Source organism: Anguilla rostrata, chromosome 2, assembly GCF_018555375.3.
Source record: "Anguilla rostrata isolate EN2019 chromosome 2, ASM1855537v3, whole genome shotgun sequence".
Lineage (NCBI taxonomy): Eukaryota > Metazoa > Chordata > Actinopteri > Anguilliformes > Anguillidae > Anguilla > Anguilla rostrata.
The window spans coordinates 22,141,218-22,162,260 of record NC_057934.1 but is presented as its reverse complement, the minus strand read 5'-3'; the positions used below and the strand labels follow the sequence as shown (position 1 = coordinate 22,162,260).

General features: G+C 40.3%; 1 protein-coding gene across 5 annotated transcripts; it reads right to left on the bottom strand.

Moving 5' to 3' along the window:
- Nucleotides 1-1,257: 1,257 nt before the first annotated feature.
- On the bottom strand, nt 1,258-19,059 carry LOC135247600 (pleckstrin homology domain-containing family S member 1-like). 5 transcript variants are annotated; one of them, XM_064321235.1, is made up of 17 exons: nt 18,550-19,059; nt 17,524-17,564; nt 17,111-17,211; nt 15,702-15,820; nt 14,986-15,120; nt 14,096-14,171; nt 13,886-13,936; nt 13,467-13,610; nt 13,098-13,193; nt 12,001-12,078; nt 11,631-11,732; nt 10,221-10,294; nt 9,819-9,884; nt 5,925-6,053; nt 4,485-4,577; nt 3,624-3,759; nt 1,258-3,141 (listed from the first exon to the last, which is right to left on the bottom strand). In XM_064321235.1, the coding sequence occupies exons 2-17, from the start codon at nt 17,546-17,548 to the stop codon at nt 3,061-3,063; spliced, it is 1,506 nt and encodes a 501-aa protein (XP_064177305.1). In that variant the 5' UTR covers nt 17,549-17,564; nt 18,550-19,059; the 3' UTR covers nt 1,258-3,060. The 5 variants fall into 5 exon arrangements, with proteins under 5 accessions (XP_064177305.1, XP_064177308.1, XP_064177303.1 ...); XM_064321238.1 differs by having other exon boundaries at nt 5,952-6,053; nt 18,550-19,056; XM_064321233.1 differs by having other exon boundaries at nt 4,485-4,580; nt 18,550-19,050.
- Nucleotides 19,060-21,043: the final 1,984 nt, after the last annotated feature.

Sequence of the window (21,043 nt, the reverse complement as noted above, 5' to 3'; positions counted from 1 at the left end):
AGCACAAGTTATTCATGCGCAATGGCACGCATTGGCTGGAGTGGTGTAAAGCACACTCCCATTGGACTGGTGCAGTGGAAACGCATTCTCCAGAGTGATGAATCACACTTCACTATCTGGCTGCCTAATGGACAAATCATCATTACACCTAGCATCAGTGACCAACCTCAATAATGCTCTTGGAATGTCTCAATGTAAGCAAATCCCTGCAGCCATGTTCTAAAATCTACTGTAAAGCCTTCCTTGGATAGTGGAGGCTATAACCACATCAAAGTGTGTGTGTGTGTGTGTGTGTGTGGGGGGGGGGGGGGTTAACTTTCAACTTTTTTTTCAACTTTTCATCACAAAAATGTTCACTGGGCTTTACCAAAGTCATGGAAAGAGGAAAGTGTGGAGAAAGAAAGAAGCTGCTCATGAACCAAAGCATTGTGCATGTATGACTGCTCCTGGAACTGGCTCACTCTTATCTGTTCAGATCCAACCAAATGCCTCAAAGCTCATTGGATAACCTTATACTCTGCAGCAGGACAATGAGCCCAACATACTGCTAAAGCAACCAATAAGTTATTCAGTGCCAAAATGAACTGAAGATGGCTGCAGTACAGTGTCTTATATTTCATTGATTTATTTCAAATGAGGAGACAATGTTTAAAAATGGGCTGTAATTCCTACATGGACCCCTCAATGTGGATGTAAATGCCCTCATATTAAAGCTGGTAGTCTCCACCCCATTAAAATTTGTATTATTTTATTTCAAATCCAATGAAATTGTGTTACTGTCTAAATACTTTATCTCTGCGCTGTATGTGATTAACCTAATAAATGTGACATCAAATGTTATTGGATGACCTAATGTTTAGCCCTTTTAACAACAATGATAAAACATAAAATGACAAGATCCAGTTCTTTATTCTACCAATCTCAGCTTGATTTTGGTCTTAAACACTAATGGGTTCTGCAGATGTTTAACTGCATTTGTGTGGCTTCTGACTTTAGTTCAGACTTATTCTCAACATTCCGTGAACAGAAAATGTTCAGTTTATGTAGAGTTATAGTTCTTACCAAATGGGTGTAGACTATTATCATAGTTTATTTATGACCACTTGATTATTGACTGTATTGGGGTCATTTTAATTTGTTCTACGGGCAGTCTTGCAATTTTAGGCTACTGCGTTTCATTTTGCCTAGCCTCCCTTCAATGAAGACAAATATTACTCTTGGCAACACCATCACAGAGGTAAAACTGTAGTCACAAAAGCTTATTTACTTTCTTTTAATTAAACAGTCAAATAGAAATGTGCACATTCATGCAATCACATTATAAGTAGAGTATATAAGTATAAATTCAGTGATGTCTGTTGAAGATAAATGGGTTTGTAGAGCAATTTGCATTTTATTAGTCTTACAGTAACCACTGTCTTCTCATTAAGACTTAAGTTGATTTAACTGAATTAATTTGGCGACAAAATGAGGACATCATTTTTCCAATATTCATAAAGATACAAGTCGATTAGAGAGATCTCTTACAGATGGATATCTCTAGGCATTTATATCATACCGTTGACGGAAAGCATGAGGTAGCTAACCCCTATCAATTGAAAGAACAGTTTCAGGAAGACTGCAGTCACTGTCATAACCAGCAGTGAAGATGAACGTTCTTTCAGATGACATAACATAACATGTACCTTTTCAGTCTTTCCACCAAGACTACACACCTCCACTCCTTTATCTGGATGTAAAATATTTGCATGGTTTGTAGCTAAGCTATGGATTTACAGATTTTCTTAAGCCTGAATTATTTTTAAAAATAATTTCTGACGCACCTCTAAGTGTCACTGTCAAGTTTTCAGAAGCCTGAAGTGCAAGAAACTCTCGGAAAGTATTGCTTTAACACTGCATCATATGTATTTAATATATATTTAATGTCCCTTAAAACAGCTGAAAGTTGATTCTTGTCACATGAAACAATCCAGCAAACGTTTTGAAATCCTGGCTGAATGTCTAAGAAAAAGATGTAATCTGAGTTTATTAAATATGTTGTGTATTCAAAATAATAATAATAATAATAATAATAATAATAATAATAATAATAATAATAATAATAATAATAACAATAATAATAATAATAATAATAATTTACCATGTGATAGAATTTTGAAACTTTGCTGACCAGTCACCAAAACTAAAATAATAAAAAAATTCAATCCATCCAATGGAATATTTTAGATCTCAATAGCACATCAAAGCTTGATCACAAATATTAATTGGGTTACATTTTTAAATATTTACCCAGCAAAACCTCCCAAATGGAAAGTAAAGGATAACTGCACGAATTGACGGAGCTTTTAACTGTGCTGTTTGACTTTCACAACGAACACAGAATTTTGAGGACACCTAGTGGTGATCAGGCACATTGCAGAAGAGAATCTTACAGTTCAGGCCCTGACCAGATTTATTTATATTTCAAAATATTTTTAATTCTTCAAGCATGCTGGTATAGATATTAAATATCCAGCTGGCAACAAGCTTTCTATATAACCGCCTATGAAACAGCTATAAGAATATACATGGTATAGTGTGGACCATAAAAAAACAATGCACAGATCACTACTGGACCAATTTTCTCCTATAAAAGAATGATCTTATCTCAGTGAGAAAATCTGATTGAATAAAGATTGAAAAAATAAGGATTATCTGCACACAGTATTTTTATGACTGCACTCCCAATAAAAACCCACACACCATAGGACTACTGTCCGATCATTTCATGAATGGAGCTCTTGGCTTCAGCCCTTTGTATCAGAGTCCAGGTGTGTCTTGGTGGTGTGATGCCCATCCAGACTTTTCACATAGAAGCAGATCGCCTGTAAAAAACTGGACATCTCCTTCATATTTTCGTTAGGGAAAACAAGGGTGTGGTGACCGCTAGCTTTCTGTCCGCTACCAATATTCAGCACTCATGACAGAGGAAGTGCGGTGACCTTTAGGTGAGAGATCACATGGGCAGGACAGGAATGACCCCCCTCCAAGCACTCTGCCCCTGTGCAGCGCCCAGACGGGTCACTCAACAGTTGACTCGGTGCCCCAGCGACTGGGGAGGGAGGCCTCTGACCCTGGTTGCCTCAGCACTGTCAGTTTCACCTGTGGGAGAAAGCCAAACACCATTTACATACACATATGCTCTATACAACACTCATTAAAGAGAACCTGTGTGGGTGTGTGCGTGCGTGTGTGCATGAGTGTGTTTGAATGTATGTGTGTGCATGTGTGTGTGCATATACATTTGTGAGTGAGTTACAGAAAGTGTGCATGTGTGTGCGTGTTTCGTGTGTGTGTGCGAGTGTGTGCATATACGTTTGTGAGTCACTGAATGTGTGTGTGTGTGTGTGTGTGTGCGTGTTTCCGTGTGTGTGTGCATGTGTGTGGGCATATACATTTGTGAGTGCGTTACAGAAAGTGTGTGTGCGTGTGCATGTGTGTGTTTCCATGTGTGTGTGTGCGTGCATATGTTTGTGAGTCAGTCACAAAAAGTGTGTATTTGAAAGTATTATTGAGTGTAGTGTGTGAGTACAGACAGTTGGGTGTGAGCAGTGAGTTGATTGTGAGCATGTGTGTGCTTGTACCTGGTCTTTAAGCACTTTGTTCAGGTAGGTCTGCACCTCTTCCATGCTCTCGATGCGCAGGTCGTTGATGGCCAGGATTTGATCTCCCTTGCGGAACAGACACTTCGTCTCAGGCAGAGCCGGCCAATTAGAGATGCTGCGGGCAACAGAATATCGGGGGTGGGCGGGATTAGAGAATTCTGTAATTCTGTATTCTCCTACACCCCCTGGCTCATTTATAGGGCCATCCGCTTTGGGTCCTTGCAGTAAAGGCTTTGTGGCATGTGCAGGGCATACTGTTCTGGAACCTCGTTTATGCCAACCATGTGACCACCGGACATGATTGATAGTGTAGTAAAGTGCCTCTGCACTATCTCCAAACAAGGATAGTGTGTTTTGCTGCACAGGGTCCTGGACTGCTCCCCCTCCACTCCTCATTCCATCTCGCTTAAATTTGTCGCTGTCACTGAGGCCATTTTCTACCACCTCTTTATGTACAGAACTGCTGCAGTTTCTTAAGTACGCTCTTGTTGGATATTTGGTTACATTTTATTAAATGAAGATAGTATTTTCATTTTTTGACATAATACATAATGAAGTATTTTGGCAAAAACATGTCGCAGTGAAAATATTTGCAAAATATTATTTATTTTAACGGATGTCCCGGTTATATAATGCGATTATATAACTTCAGTATTACAATTTCTTTGAGAACGATTTTATTTATTCATTGACTGAAACTGGGAAGCTAACACACACTTGTGACACCGACACTCATAAAAGATGAGAGTGACCCTTGTTTTGAGGTTCTACAGGGAACTGACACAGGCAGTGACCTTGGTTTTCCAGTTCTGCTGGATGCTGACAAGTTCATGTACATACCAGGGTTTCCCGTTGACCTCGACTAGAGTCAGGTGAGTCTTCAGGTCGTTTTGGTTCACGGTGATCTCTCTGACATCTGCTGTGTCCCGGTCACTGCTGGTATGAAATGGCATGTGGGAGTATTATTAACATGATTGTGTTTAGCATGAACTAGGTATGGGTATGGTTCTTCCAGACTTGGGCCAAATATGTACATAATGTCAGCGCCAGATTTATTCATCTTTGTGCAAATGGGGTGCAATGCACCTCCAATTCAGATATTCAAAATGATAACCTGAAACCTGTTGGCACAGTCTATTTAAATGCCATGCATTGTGTACACTTGTCAGCGACCATGGCAGCTGTCATAGTTACAAGAGGAAGACACCAATAATAATGTTAAGCTTGCAAGAGAGTGGAAAAGAAAGATTGTTTGGCACTGCAATAGCTTACTGGACTTGCTTGGCAACAAAGATGACCTCCCCTCTGTACTATAATTTAAGCAGACTGTTTAATTGTAGATAAATATTTAAACACCAATGTTACTTTAATGGAAACAACTCATTTGAAATTGTCAGATTCTAAGGACTGAGGTAGTTGTTCCAAGAAATATTGAAGAGATTCATTTCCTGCCAATCATTCTGACAAGTGTCGTTTGTGGACCTTTTTGTTAGTCATTAGTTGTGTTGCTTAGCATTATTTGTGCGCATAATAAAAACGAAGGCCATGTACAAGTGACAGACTAGTTTCCAATAAATGTTAGCGAATGACCAATGAGTGTGTGAAGAACCAACCTTTCATTAAATTTATACGTTCGGAGACAACTTCACCTGTTTTTGAGTTACTGAATAATTGTGCTGAAGAGCTGAGAGGAGAAGCGGACTCAACTGTAAACGAATATAAATGGGCGCAACCCTCGCTAAGAAAATACATTACGGAGGCTGATCATGCAGCTGCAGCTAAAAACGTGACCTATTGTGTTTGTCAGCTATCTAGGCTATTTGGGTGTAGTTGCGCGATTCCTTGATTTGCATAAATGCCTTTGTAAATCAGTCAGTAATTTGGCAGAGACGGCATTCACAAATGTTGTGCTATAAATACCAGTCTCTACCAGTCAGTAATCTGCAGTCATCTTTCCAGAGTTTAAATAGTTAAAGTATTTCAAAGAAATATTTAATGCAGGTTTCAGTTCTTTGTTACACGGTGCAACCGCAGTAACTCTTTGAATTGCCAAATGTGTATGCAAAACAATCGAAATGTACTAATGAACGACACTTACAATCCTATAGCACTACCCTATGATATTATACGCTAGTTACCCAATAGTACTACCCCAAGATACAGTATTACCCCGCACATTATTGTCACATAGCGTTATCATTCTATTATCCTACAATACTGTTCTCCATTCTGAAAAATCCACCCTGCTCCCTGGGAGGTAGGTGCAAATGGATTAATTACTTGCAACTGTGATTCTGTGGTTCCAACCTGTTGGAGGGGAAAGACTTGTTCTTTGCCCAGTTTAACAGCATGTGCGCTGGGGAGACCTTGGTCCTCTCCGCTGGGGGAACTGGGAGCTGAGGCTTCTCCCTGCAGACAGAGAGAAACAGAGGAGGGATGTAAACTCTTTCCAAATTCAACTGAGCAGCAGTTTCTACTGAGACACCATCACAAAGACGCTTTCCAGAAAAACAGGAACAACGGAAACGAACAGAGGCGTTTAACATCAGTTCACAAAGGGGGGTGTGCAGTATGCATCTGCACTGTGACACAAGCTGAATAAAGAAAATCCCCCATGTGAGATTTAAAAATTTGTACTTCTTTTAAAATTTAATGTCGACATGCTTCCTCATACTCGTGGCTTCGCGCAACAGTTTCAGTTTTGCCTAACATGTTCGTAAGCATGTGATAAGCAAGGCATAGGTCAGTCTCTGCTTTGACAACACAGCATGGAAACCGGGCATTGAAGGACACCACATATTAACAGAGCATTTTATTTATTAACCTCCATCACATTCCATTCGAAGTGTATGCTCTCGGCTAAGATACATTGTTGGAGTGTGTGGTATTTGTGTCTGTATCAGTTCAACCAATAAAACCGCGCATAGGCCGCAATAAATGTGGAGCCGCCCATAAGGCAGCTCACTCTCAAGCCATACGTCAATCCCCCCGTGTGGGTGGGGTTTCATTCCCCAGCCATGGCACTGTACTGTGATGCCTTTTCCATCTATTCTGCCCTACAAAGACCAAAGACAGTAACTTCCCAGTGTGTAGAACAAAGAAAAATTACTTAAAAGTTTTTATCTAGTCCAGTAAAATGAGCTGTATGCAGATCATTGGAGATGGGGGAGTTTGCTTGCTTTCTATGTGGCATTTTTTCCTACATATTTATCCTGACCTCTAAATTGACCTTTCACCCTTATTTGGAAGTTATGGTGTTCTGTCTTTGCATGACACACCAAAATATTTGGGTCATACCGAAGAAAAGTGCAGTAACTGCCATTTTATCTTTCACTTCAGTTGCTGATCACAATTAAAAGCAACATAATGATAATTCTGATATACATCCTTATTTGGATAATGATATAAGATTAATTTTCCTCAAAGAATATTCAGCCATTCTAATGAAATTGGAGCCAGGCTATAATAATAACAATTTTAGCTAGACCTTGTTAATTATCTGGAGCTGGGTCTGAGTGTGCTTCAGCACTAACAGTAGATAATACCAATGAAAAATACAGTCATTTTGAAGCATGCCAAGGTGGTAACTTCATGTTAAAACGTTGCTAAACAAAGGCAGAGTAGGCTACAGTAACTGCACTTGAGCGGGGTGAAACAAAGGCAGAATACAGTAACTACAGTACGGTGGTTTGCTTTGGCTTCTCTAGGACTTTGTAGCCACTGTAAATCGACCCCCCTATTTTCTACAAAAAAACAAAAACAAAACAGTCGTGATATGATATTAGTCCATGCAATAAAGGATGTCTTTAATGTCACTGAAAGCAACTTATTTTTGACCAGATTTAAATTATTGCCTTTTGCCTTTGTGTGGCAGTATTATTTTCTCTGCTTTACTCACTCTATCCATCCATCCATTATCTATACCCGCTTGTTCTGGACAGGGTTGTGGGAGGTTGGAGCCTATCCCAGCATGCATTGGGCAAGAGAAAGGAATACTCACTCTTTGAATATAGAAAAATATTACAGGAGGGTGCACAGTCAGATAGAAGCTCAGAAGTGGGTGCAGAATATTCAGGGGGTATATGAAGCTCTGTTTGTTAAAAAAAAAAAAAAACCTGCTACACTCCAAAGTGGAGTCTTCTTATCTCAGGTTACATTGGTTAAGCGCCTGCTATGCTCTGTAGATGTTATCCAGATATCATTATAGATGTTCAAAAACAGTTTTAAAAAAGTTTTTTTTTTTAAGCGCTAGTGACACAGATCCTCCACACCCTTCACATGTTGTGTGCATATGAATCAGCAAAATGTAATCTAAATGAGAAAAATTGGGCCTGATGTGGTAAACATGGACGGAATATATATGAACCTGCACAGACATTCCCCTTTCAAGTTATCAAATAATGAAAGGGTGGCATGACCTCATGTGACACCAGTGATTGGAATGTGACGCCCACACCTGTAAAACAGGTACTCAGACAAACTGGCTGCTATATCTGTCCCCATTTATGTCCCCAAAATGTTCATGCAATAACAATTGCAACCATGCCAACCATTGTGTTGTTCTTCGAGGTTGTTTCCTCTGCATTGAAAGGTCAGCCCAGTAACAATAAGCATTTATAAGCTCATTCAACAGCCTAAACATGTGTCAATGTTATCTCTGACCTTTATGCACAACCATTCCACACTATTTTACACAGCATAGAGTTACCAGTGCCTTTTCAGTCCAAATAGATTAATTACTGTTCATACATTTTATAAAGTGAGTGTTTTTATAAAATAAAATGGATCATGGCCATGGCTATGAAATTAATAAGTAAATGAACCAAATGAATCTCGGAGTGATGATGGACAACAGGCTGTCCCTCTCCAACAACATTGCAGCAGTAACCCGGGCATGCAGATTTTTCCTATACAACATCCGCAGAATCCGCCCCTTTCTCACCACCTACTCAACCCAGCTCCTGGTCCAAGCAATGGTTCTATCCCGCCTGGACTACTGCAACTCTCTTCTGGCTGGACTACCGGCATCTGCCACCAGACCCCTGCAGCTCATTCAGAATGCTGCGGCTCGTCTGGTCTTCAACCTCCCCAGACACTCCCACGTAACTCCCCTGCTCACTACCCTCCACTGGCTGCCTGTTATAGCTCGCATCAAATTCAAAACATTGGTCCTAGCATACCAGGCAGTCAAGGGATCAGCCCCAGCATACCTTCACAAGATATTAAAACCCTACATGCCAGCCAGATCCCTCCGTTCTGCTACCTCAGGACGCCTAGCACCTCCCCCTCTTCGCACCTGCACTTCCAGAACACGTCTCCTGTCTGTTCTGGCCCCACGATGGTGGAATGACCTCCATGTGGAGGTCAGAACAGCTGAGACTGTGACCCGTTTCAAACGACGACTGAAGACCCACCTCTTCAGGCTGCACCTCTCCCCATCCCTCCCTTCCCCCCTGTAAATGACTAAACTTAGGGTTGTAACTAGGCAGCTGTTTCATAGGTGACTTAGTTGATGCGCCTGTCTTAACGACTACTTGTATTTTTATTTATTTTTATTTTTCCATAGATTGCGTTGTTGCCGTTCTCGTTGTTAAATGTTAATCAGTTTAACCATCAGGGTCCAAGTTGAACTATGCGGTTGTTCCCTGTACTTGGACCGGTACTTCTCTCTAGGGGTTTCGTCATACTTGTTCCTGGTTATGGTTATACACTTTGTTGTACGTCGCTCTGGATAAGAGCGTCTGCCAAATGCCTGTAATGTAATGAACCACCAATGACAATGTGTGTTGTCATTTGTTCTCTGTGGTTAAAAAAAGCCATAATCTCAAAATATTCCACATTCCTTTTACCAGAGCTACTCAACCCTGGTCCTGGAGGGCGACAGTGCTTGGTCCTGGAATTTACATTTGCTGGTTTACTAACAGATGTGAAAAACCCACCAAATGTTCTTAACACTTAAAGTTCAGTCTCCCTATCATTGAAGCTAAACCATACATGGAACAACTGGCCGTTTGTGATACTATAGAAATTGATGCTCTGCACCACTATATTTTACTAGAATCTCCAGCTACCAGCTGCAACTTCCAGATAGTATTGAATGAATGTGGGCGTTAGATACCCAAGTGTAAATATTACGTGAATTCATTCAGGAGGAGAGAAACTCAGGAAACTTACTCTGGACAAGAATTTGCAGCTGGAATCTCCTCGCTTCCCTCCTGGCCCATGTTCAAAACTTCATAGCTGTTACCATCACAAACAAAGTGTAGATGTCAACATTACTGCAGTGTTAATGTCACTGAGACTGGAATGCATGTTTGCCTGCTCTTGTCCCTGCTCTTGTTGATTGCACTTAGTAGTATTAGTGAAGTTTCAGGACTCCCAAAATGGGTGGAGACATAATGTTCTGTGATCAACCAACCAATTTTAATCACAGCATTTGGCCATTGAGGTGAGTCTTACTCTCTCCTCTCTAAAGTAACTGTACAATCAATCACTGAACAACTCTTTCCAAAGAGAATAAATAGTTTTGACAGATTTATGACATGATAAGCACAAATGATCTTTTTTCCAACTTACAGTGCATCCATTTTCATGTAGAAGCTGGTGGCCTCTTCCTCATTCTGGTTTTCATCCTCAATGTCAGTGCTATCCTAAACACACGAGTGGACACAGTCAAAACACAAAGAAGTGAAGCAATTTAAGGAAATAAAACGACTGGCTGGCACGCAACTGTCACAGTCCGTCAAAAGGAACAATTAATCCCCTTTTATGGGAAGGTTGTATGTGCGTGCATGTCTGTGGGAGTGAGAAACTGCATTCTTGAGAATAGAACAGAGTCTACCTGTGGGGCACAATGTGGTAAATATGGTAACTGAGCCTACACGCCTACACTTTGAGCATCCAATAAGTGCTCTTTCAGTCCCCATCAGTGCCCATCCTATCAGTGCTCAGTGCTCATCCAAACAGTCCCCATCTTATCAGTGCCCATCCTATCAGTGCTCAGTGCTCATCCTATTAGTGCCCATCTTATCAGTACTCAGTGCTCATCCTATTAGTGCTCATCCTATCAGTGCTCAGTGCTCATCCTATCAGTGCCCATCCTATCAGTACTCAGTGCTCATCCTATTAGTGCTCATCCTATCAGTGCCCATCTTATCAGTGCCCATCCTATCAGTGCTCAGTGCTCATCCTATCAGTGCTCAGTGCTCATCCTGTCAGTGCTCATCCTATCAGTGCTCATCCTATCAGTGCTCATCCTGTCAGTGCTCATCCTATTAGTGCTCATCCTATCAGTGCTCATCCTATCAGTGCTCAGTGCTCATCCTATCAGTGCTCAGTGCTCATCCTGTCAGTGCTCATCCTATCAGTGCTCATCCTATCAGTGCTCATCCTATCAGTGCTCATCCTGTCAGTGCTCATCCTATTAGTGCTCATCCTATCAGTGCTCATCCTATCAGTGCCCATCCAATCAGTGCTCATCCTATCAGTGCTCAGTGCTCATCCTGTCAGTGCTCATCCTATTAGTGCTCATCCTATCAGTGCTCATCCTATCAGTGCTCATCCTATCAGTGCCCATCCAATCAGTGCCCATCCAATCAGTGCTCATCCAATCAGTGCTCATCCTATCAGTGCTCAGTGCTCATCCTGTCAGTGCTCATCCTATCAGTGCTCATCCTATCATCTCATCCTATCAGTGCTCATCTATCTGCCATCCAAACAGTGCCATCCAATCAGTGCCCATCCAATCAGTGCTCATCCTATCAGTGCTCAGTGCTCATCCTGTCAGTGCTCATCCTATCAGTGCTCAGTGCTCATTCTATCAGTGTCCATCCTATCAATTCTCATCCTATCAGCCGTGAGTGACTAAAACTAAAGGATTCAAACTGTGGGTCTGTAATTGAGCTTGAAGCTTCCCATGGCATCATAACTTTACCCTGAGATAATTGTTCACAGTTGTAAAATTCAATTTTCTCTGTACTGTAGTACCTGACTCCAACGTTTAAGGAGGTTCCTTGGTGTATCATAGATTGGCTCTGGGGAGTTTGTTCCAAATGGTTCAGATGTACTCTGGTCACTGCTGCTGGAGTCCTGCATCCACCAACGAGACAGATCATAGCCCTGCTTCCAGCAACCAGATAGCTCAGAACCCTGCCACCACCCAGCTGGAAAGCTCCATACAATTACAGTGCATTTCACCCCTAAGCCATGGCGGCCACATCAGCCACGTTCCACATTTATTTGTGATCACCATACAGAAATCACCATAATCTTAAATGTATATATAAACATGGTCGGGGAGGTGGGAGTATTCATAAGACCTGAGCTTTTACATTTTTCATAAAGCATTAAGACTTACCACTGAAGAGCACCTCCTGAGATTGAACTTGTATTCTTCATACACATTGTCTGATATGGGATGGAATTTATCATTGCCCTGAGAAAAAAAAAAAAAAAACAGTTTCAGATTACTGTATAAGGCAATAGACTGCAAATATTCTCCTGTGAGCCAAATGTATTTTGAATTCATTTGTCATGCATCAGAGGTTAATGTGATATTAAAATGAGACTGTGATTTATACTTCTAAAAACAAAATATTGTATATGAAATTAATAATTGATGTCAATCCAGAAGATGTGGTGACATACATGATCTTTGATACTTTTTATGTTTACAATACAGGATCTTTAATTGACTTCCACTATTAACATTAATATATTGTATTTACCAAGTGGAAATCTACCACAGGATGGCTGCAATGAATTAACTATGGCCCTGACTCCATTGCAATTGCAGTGCCTATTTACGAGGCTTGGCAGTCGATTGATCTGTGGAGTGGTTGTTTGTGAAAGTCATTGGTACAAATCCACTTTACTGACATCTGCATCATCCATCACTTCTGTAAGCAATGTTTATAAATGTGATGACATGAGGCTCGCACTGCAGTGCCAGTTTTAGTCACACGCCCCCAATTCTAAAGCCAGGTTAATCTCATGACTAGAGCTGAATTCTTCGCTGACGGCCTGGAAAGACCAGAATGGACATGAGACCCATTTGTACATCAGCTACTCAGCTGCATAACTCATTTTATTTTCAAGCGGAAATTGACAAAAACCAATCATTAACCAATTAGACATCCTGCATAGTAAATTATTTATGAATTACTATAAATAATTTACTATGTCTTATAAAGGTGTCTTATTAGCTCAAAGTTGCAAACTTGTTGCAGGGGCTAGTTTTATATTTCTAGCTGCATTGAAATTGGGATATTATTTTGTGCAAAGCCATACTATCTAAGTTCCTCTATTTTTTTACACATTACTTACAGTAGATATAACACACTGGGGGACATAAGCATGCTTAGTTGTTTTATATTCAGCAGAAACAGTATTTTTTTTTGTAAATTTAGCCAATGCTGTCATCTCGCTGACATTGGAAACAGTTATAACCCTTACGGTATCTGAACCAAAATGCAGGGGGGTATCTTGAGATATCTTGACACGGGACAAGTCCAACAAAGGGTCTGAGATGGGGCGGGATTTCTCCTGGCCCTAAGAAACAGAAACACCATCCGATTGGTTTCTTTTGCAGTATCATGCTTAACATAAAATGTGGTTCAGTCTCTCTCTCTCTCTCTCTCTCTCTCTATCACACACACACACACACACACAAATACAGGCACAGACACATAGATACATTTTATCATGCAATTTCATCCTACAAACTAGTAATCCAAATGATCACCAGGTCAAAAAATATACTGGAAATGGTATATCAGTTCCTCTCAAATGTACCTGTAAACAACCCAGCGACAGTAATCATACCTTATCTTCTATGCAGTTCTGTGGTGCATTGTGGGAAACATTCAAAGGATGAACTGGGTCAGAGAAGCTTCTGCCGGAACCTTCCTTTCCCCCATAACAGAGCTCAGACCCTTGCTTCAACCAATGACACAGCTCAGATCCCTGCTTCAGACATCGCCACACGGTCACAATGTTTTTCATTGCTAAGTCATAGAGGCTTCATCAACACACACTCTGCACATATTCAAAGTCCATAGAACTTTACTATCACCTTAAATTTAACTCCGGTTTATTTATCTGAAATATTTTTTCAATAGATATTTCCTCTGCTTTTTCAGTAACTCATAATTAGTGTTGGAGCTGCTAAATATACATTAAAAACACATAAAAATGAACTTTTTGAATAGCATCAAATACAAATAAAAAAGATTAAAATGTACCTGGCTGGAACCATCTGCCACCATGGGCTTAGCTGTTAGTTGGGTCAGCATCTTCAGTTGATGAGAAATAAATGTGACATTAAATATCACAGGACAATGGAGATATTCCAAGAGTAAAAAAGAATGGATTTAATGGAGTAAACAAAGCCATTCAAACATTGCACAGGTAATTATTCACACTTAGCAGAAATAAAATAGGAAGTTTGGTACCTCTGAATTGAGTTTTGACTCTGTGCGACTCAAAAGGATTTTGGATATATCCTGGAACCAACCTTCCACATTATCGCTACAAAAAAGAGCATACTGCATCAGGGTTTGATCAATACAATGCAGCCATATTAGTGAAAACCCGTAAACCATAGTGGGAAGCATCTTGCAAAAATAAACAAAATATTATGTGGAAAGAAGGCATGGATTACCGCTAGAAAAATAGAAACAATTAAATTTCATAGGCTGCTTTTTAAGATACATACATCTAGTATCAGATTAATTTATTAGAACAACACCATGAAAAGTATGTTAAACATTTTGAAAACCCCAGTGCTGTTTTTCAGTCCCTCAAAAGGGTTTTTTTAAAGAAGATGGGACTGACAAGCATGGCATTGCAAACACATAATGGAAAACCTGTATCACACCATGAGCTTGTCAGCCCACGCAGGGCATAGCCATTTCACAACATAAACCCATGCATGGGATACAACAATACATTACAATGTATGTAATACACCTATATACAATATATACAATGCCCTCCATGATGTTTGGGACAATGACATTTTTCTTGATTTGGCTCTGTACTCTTTTATATTTTTAATCAAATCCACACATGGTTAAAGTGCAGATTCTCAGCTTTTATTTAAGAGTATTTTTATACATCTTGGTGTCACCATGTAGAAATTACAGCACTTCCTTTTCTTACACCCCGACATGCCCATTTCAGGGCATCATAATTACATATGTATTGTTTGATTACAAATCTAAAATTGTGGAGCACAGAGCCAAACAGAGAAAAAATAAGTCTTCGTAGAGCATTGTAAATATCCACAAGCATGCGCCTTGCAGACATGCATCTCTTTTCTAATCTCTCAAAAGTCTCTCACTTGTTCTCATCAATGAGGAAGTAGTCTCTTCTGCTAGTCCGGATGAAGAGCACAGAGTCGGGGTTGCATTTGAAGGTTTTGTGGATCCAGGTCCACTTGCTGTTACTTTGAGGGCTGGAGAATATCATTGAGATCCTGCCATGTACATACAAAGCTAACTGTAGGGACTTCAGTGCCGGGTACACTCTGACACGCACAGTTTCAACACTGCCAAACACACAGTGCTCTTGTACATATAATTTTAACAGACGCACAGACTCAGATATGCACCATTTATACACAGCCACACACACCCGTATATACACACTTTCAACAACTTAAGTACATTTGTACACACAACCATGTGAACAATATAGGGAGATCACAACAACCTAGTTTAACAGGCTTTGCATATCCATAATGACTCAGCTGGATTACTACACTGTACTGCTCTAACTATTTCTTTAGTGGGAGTATTTCATACTCCACTGGGAACAGTGAATAACCAGTGTTCTCACAACAATGCTCTAATGTAAACACATCACAGTGAAATAATTATAACAATATAGAATTCATTTAAAAAATCTACTCTATGAGTTTGCAGAGTGTGGTGTATCAGAAAACACGAGAAAGTGCTGCTAATCAACCCTCACTCTAACATTTTTTTGAATTAGAATAAATGTTGGCATCACATTACATGTTGGGTGTTAACTGTGAGAAGAGCATACAGTACATACTGAGATATTTCTATGCCGCCAAGGGGTTTGTCCCTGTCGTCACTACTCGTGAAGTACTTGAGGGCATGTTCTTTCTCATTAATTCTGAACAGGACAAAGAAACGCCGCTTCCATGACCTCTGGAAGAATGTCAAAGAATGAAAAATAAGGACTTCATTGTTGGCAGTCACAAAACTCAATCTCAACATCAAAGTATAGATTCCTAAAGGTTTCGTAGGAGCCAGATAACTAGAATGGCAACTATGAGAACAGTCACTCAACAGAGGCCACCAGTGCATCATGGGTATTTCCATGGGTATTCATTTATGGGTAATCCCTGAACAAATTGAGTATCTCTTTCATCTCAGTTAAACTGACGTACCTGGGGCCTCATTTATAGAATGGACTTACGATCAATTTTGATCTTAAGTATGACTTACGCAGAAAACCATGTATAAGTAGTTATTTATAAAACCATACTTTGATGTGGAAATTATCTTATCTCTACGCAAAGTCTAGACTTGATGTAAGTGATTTTCCTGCTGGTTATGTAGGGGTATTGCAGTTTGGGTTGCATATGCGTCCAAGCCTGTGGTGAACTTTGCATTAGCTTTATGAACAATTTCATAGGAATTATCAATTAAAGGTGTGAGGAATTAATTGCCAGACGCAAGGTGTTTTGAATTAAAAACACGGTGCGATGTTCTATAAATAGTGTGTCAAATAAAAGAAAAGTAACCATGGCTGTTCTTGCGTTATTGGAAGACATTGAAAACCAAGCTTTTAGAAGGGAGACAGTTTTCAGAGACCGGAATGACTTTTTTGCGCATGATGATTGTCCAAAAAGTTTGCTTTTCTCTTTTGGTCCATGGTTATTCCTGACTAAACCCTCATTTGTGCTAGCATTATATAAGGGGAAATCACTGATTGTAAGGCACGTTCAGGTGCAGTCAATTTAAAGTTAATTTGAGATTTATAGATCACATGTGCGTAAGTTACAAATGGGCTTTTTAGAACCTGCAAGGTTTCTTATGCTCAGTATCTTTTATGAATCGAATGTAAGCACACCGTTGGAAATTATCTTAAGACTAAGTTCAAGTATAAATCTAAGAACATTTGTATAAATGAAGCCCCTGGACCATAATACATGATATAGTCATATAATTTACTATGATATTCATGTGGGGGATATTGACTAGTACAAGAAAATGACATTTTTCAACAAAAAGGTGAAAAATCCTTCAGGGTTTTACACTCATTTGGTGGGTTTCTCACTATTCAGATTAAATTTTAGGACCAATGTTTAGGAAACTCTCCAAAAATAGCACGTGTACTATACTGTATATATATAATTTAATTAAAGATATTAATCTAACTTCAAGAATATAATCAAAGAATTATACATTTATAAGCAGCCTGCAGCAACGCACCAGAGACTTGAATTTCTTGGAGGGAGGGGATTTGAGCAGGCATCCCGCCCGCACTTCTTGAACCCCTTCCACAAGTTTGTAGAACACACTGCCTGATCGCACTAGAAAAACAAGATAACCATGGAAACCTGACTCTCAGTTACCATTTACAGGAATAAAAGAAAACAATGTTGACAATGTCCTGTTTATGTGCGTGTTTGTGTGTGTGTGATTGTGTGAGCACATGTGTGTGAGTATGTGTGTATATGTGTGACTCCAATAATCATGAAAATGCCAGGAACATTTCTGCCATTCCAAGGTGAATTATACTGGGCTACCCGACAGGATTTTTTGTGATGCTTAAGCAGTGAAAATTCAATATGCTTCCAGGCAGTGAAGTGAAATCCATTTGCTCCTGAGGGTTCCACACATACCATAGTTCCTCTGGGTGTTTGGCATTTTGAAGCTTCGGGTGCTAAAGGGAGACCAAAAACAAACAGGTTTCCTGAAAATGACAAGGAGTATGCCACCAAACAGCCCTCCCTCCTTGGGTTATGCTACAGCCAATTGTATACTGCTCCACAGCAGCACAGGTCATAAAGGTTTAAGTCATGAGATGGTTCCTGCTCATAAAAACAATACAACATATCGGCATTATTTTTCAATTAAACTCAAAAATGGGCAGGGAAGAACAACCCTCCTGCTGGAATCAGCCTGGGTCAGGGTCACGGTTTTACTATACATGGTTATCGCAGAACCAAAGACAAGAACAACAGAACAAAGGGAAGGGTCGGAACAGCCGCACATGCAATGCCCCACTGTTACCCGCCTGCGAGAAACCGGGAGGACGGTGTGACACAAAGGCTCCCGTCCTTTCACTTAGACACACACAGCTCATGCCCTTGCTCTGCCTTATTGTACTGTCTCAGCCAACACCTGATTGATTTTACAGTCTTTTTTAATGGCCAGTTGTTTGGGCTCATGAGCCACAATAAATACATATTCATGCGCACACCTTACTGCAAGATTATATACACACAATAAGCATTTTAATTCCTTGGGAATTAAACATTCTGAGACTACAATTAAACATTCAACAAAGTGCTCCAAATTGTTTAAATGTCAGGGATGTTTTAGATCTTGACTCTGCTCAGCATCAAAGCCACAAATATTGATACTGTGTTCTCAATGCAACATTTTACTCTTGTTCACACACATCTAGTGTAAGTGTAGCTTCTCATAAACTTGACACACCACCTCTACCTGTACTAAAGCAAACAGATACTTATTCATCTTTACCAAATGTAGGTCAACACATTTGTACACAAACTCCTTCGTAAACTGTTCTCCTTCGTAAACTCACATATGTACACATATGTAACAATATACAATAGGTCTGAAACGTGTTTGTTTTCCTTTTACTGCTAAGTGAACATAGGATAGAGGTCAATTCTGCTTACCTGGATGTACGTTCAGCTCCACAGGTATCAGTGATTTATACTCCAGCAAGTAATGCTTCAAAATAACCCTGCCGACTGTGTTGCGGGATTTTTGAAAGCTTTGGTGGTGTGATGCAACAGGTGCTCTTTCAGGTTTTTTTTTATGGTAAGCTTACAAAGCAGTATCAGCATTCTGTCCAGGCCAGTTTGACTGAAAAAGCATTCCACAAATAGTTTCTCTTTGTTTTGCTTGTGTGTATTTATTTTCCTTCACATTCTTCAGAACTTGTATAATTCCTATTGGAAATTATACAAGTTAAAGTTGTTTGTTTCCACGGCACCGGACGTCTGACCAGGCCTTCTTTAAATAACTGAACATTCCACATAGTATGGGTGGCTCAAATTTGCATGTTTTCCAGAATACCCCTGTGGTGGAGTGGGCGTGGTTTGAGCGTCGGCTGCAAAGAGAGAGTGAGTGAGAGGAGCGGCTCTTGGATCCTTCGTCACAACTGTCAGGTGGAGGTAATCAGCGCCGATAATTATCAATTGTTTAATTGCGCTGATTGCCTCTGATTGTTTTCAAAAGTGAGCCTGGGGTTTTTAAAAGCGGAGACCGGGAGTCTTCGGGGGCGAATGCCAGAGAGAAGACGGAACTGCACAGAATTACCGAAAAACAAAAAGATCTGTGTTACGTTGTGGCCAAGAGAAGCCGTTGGATTAATAAAAGAGCATGCAGTGCTAAAAACCCAAAACGTTGTCTCAAGTGAGTCTGTTGGAGGGCAGGAGGGGTGGCACTCACTTGCCACAACCCCATTAGGGGATATAATATGGTATGAGCACATTTCATGTACATATATATAAGCAAGAAGGTCCTCGGATCGAAACCGGCCTGGCCCTGTCTTCCCGTGTCCGCGTGTATTTCCTCCTCCGGGTGCTCCGATTTCCTCCCACAGTCCAAAGACATGCAGGTAGGCCGATTGAAGGCTCTAAGTTGCCAATAGGTATGAGTGTGTGAGCGAATTGTGAGTGAATGGTGTATGTGCCCTGCGATAGATTGGCGAACTGTCCAGGGTGTATTCCTGCCTCTCGCCCAATGCATGCAATGCAGGCTCCAGCACCCCCCGTGACCCTGCCCAGGGTATAGATAGTGTATGGATATATATACACACATTTTCTTACATTAGATTAATTAGGTAGTAGTCTATTTAATTGGGGAAGTAAACCTTTAAATTAATTCACATCTGATCAACTAATGTTTACTTATCTGTAAAGTGCTTTAAGACATACAATTACATCAGAAAGAGGACATTTCAATTGATTGAATTATAGACAGGTGAAATCGTCAGGGTCCAAACTGCCCTGTGTGGCCACCTGCTCACTGAAAGTTCCAATGCTGTACTTTGAACAAGCAAAAGCACACCAGCACTAGGATTGGCATCAGAACAAGGATGCTCACATTTAAAAGGACATCATTCCTACAGCATATATACCATATATGACAGTGGATCTTTGATTTTATGGGATTGTTTTCATTTTCAGGTCCGTGAGGCTTAACAAGTTAAGGTAAATGAAACTAGGAACTCCAGTACCACCCCCTTACCCCCCAGGAAGCTCCAACTTCTTTTTTCCGTAACCCAATGATCCCTAGCGTCTCATGTACATGTATCTCAAAATCAACAATGAGGAATTTACAGGAAATAAAGATGCAAGTTTTGGAATGGACATCACAATGCCAGACTTTTGTTGAAAACTTGTGGGGAGACCTCAGACATGCAGTGCTTGCAAAGCCATTTAAGAATATTTCAGAGAATACACCAACAAAGAAAAGTGAGAAATAGCTCCAAAAGCAAGAATAAAAAGATTTACGTAGCTGACTACAGGAAATGTTGGGAAACTGTAATAGATCTGCCAAAGGAGATGATGTTCAGTACAGAGAGGGTGCCCAAACTTTTGCCCATGCCATGTTCATTGTATTATTTTGATTCAGTTATAAATTCAAATTAATGGCAGCCTGCATTAAAAAATGTATATACATACAGACAGATTTAAGAGAGGAGGTAGTCCACTCTGTTTTCACCAGGTTTCCTCTATCAGAGGAGAAGATTAGATATGACTGAAGGCATTTTTAACCTGTCATCGTTGCACAGTGAATTTTTTATCTCAACTTCCGTTGAGTCGTCTCTTAAGGTGTTTGCAATAGCATGATGATTGTTCATGCTGAGGTCCTGACAGGAACCTATAAAAAATGCTCCTGCCTACACAAGGAGGGTAACCAACGTAACTCAGAATGACTGCGCACTACTTTCAATACATCATCACATTTCCTCATTTTGTTCCCTCAGGGCCTCAGGACTGGTGTCGGATGCCAAGCAACAGGAGGAGAGCCTGCCAGCTTCTTTGCATAACCTCTGATGAAAGTTAGTGGATTGTGCCTGTTAATGTCCCAGCATGTTTCAGGAATGCAGCACCATGTCATCAAATTTCCGCTAAAAGACCAGGCTACTCCCCACCCAGT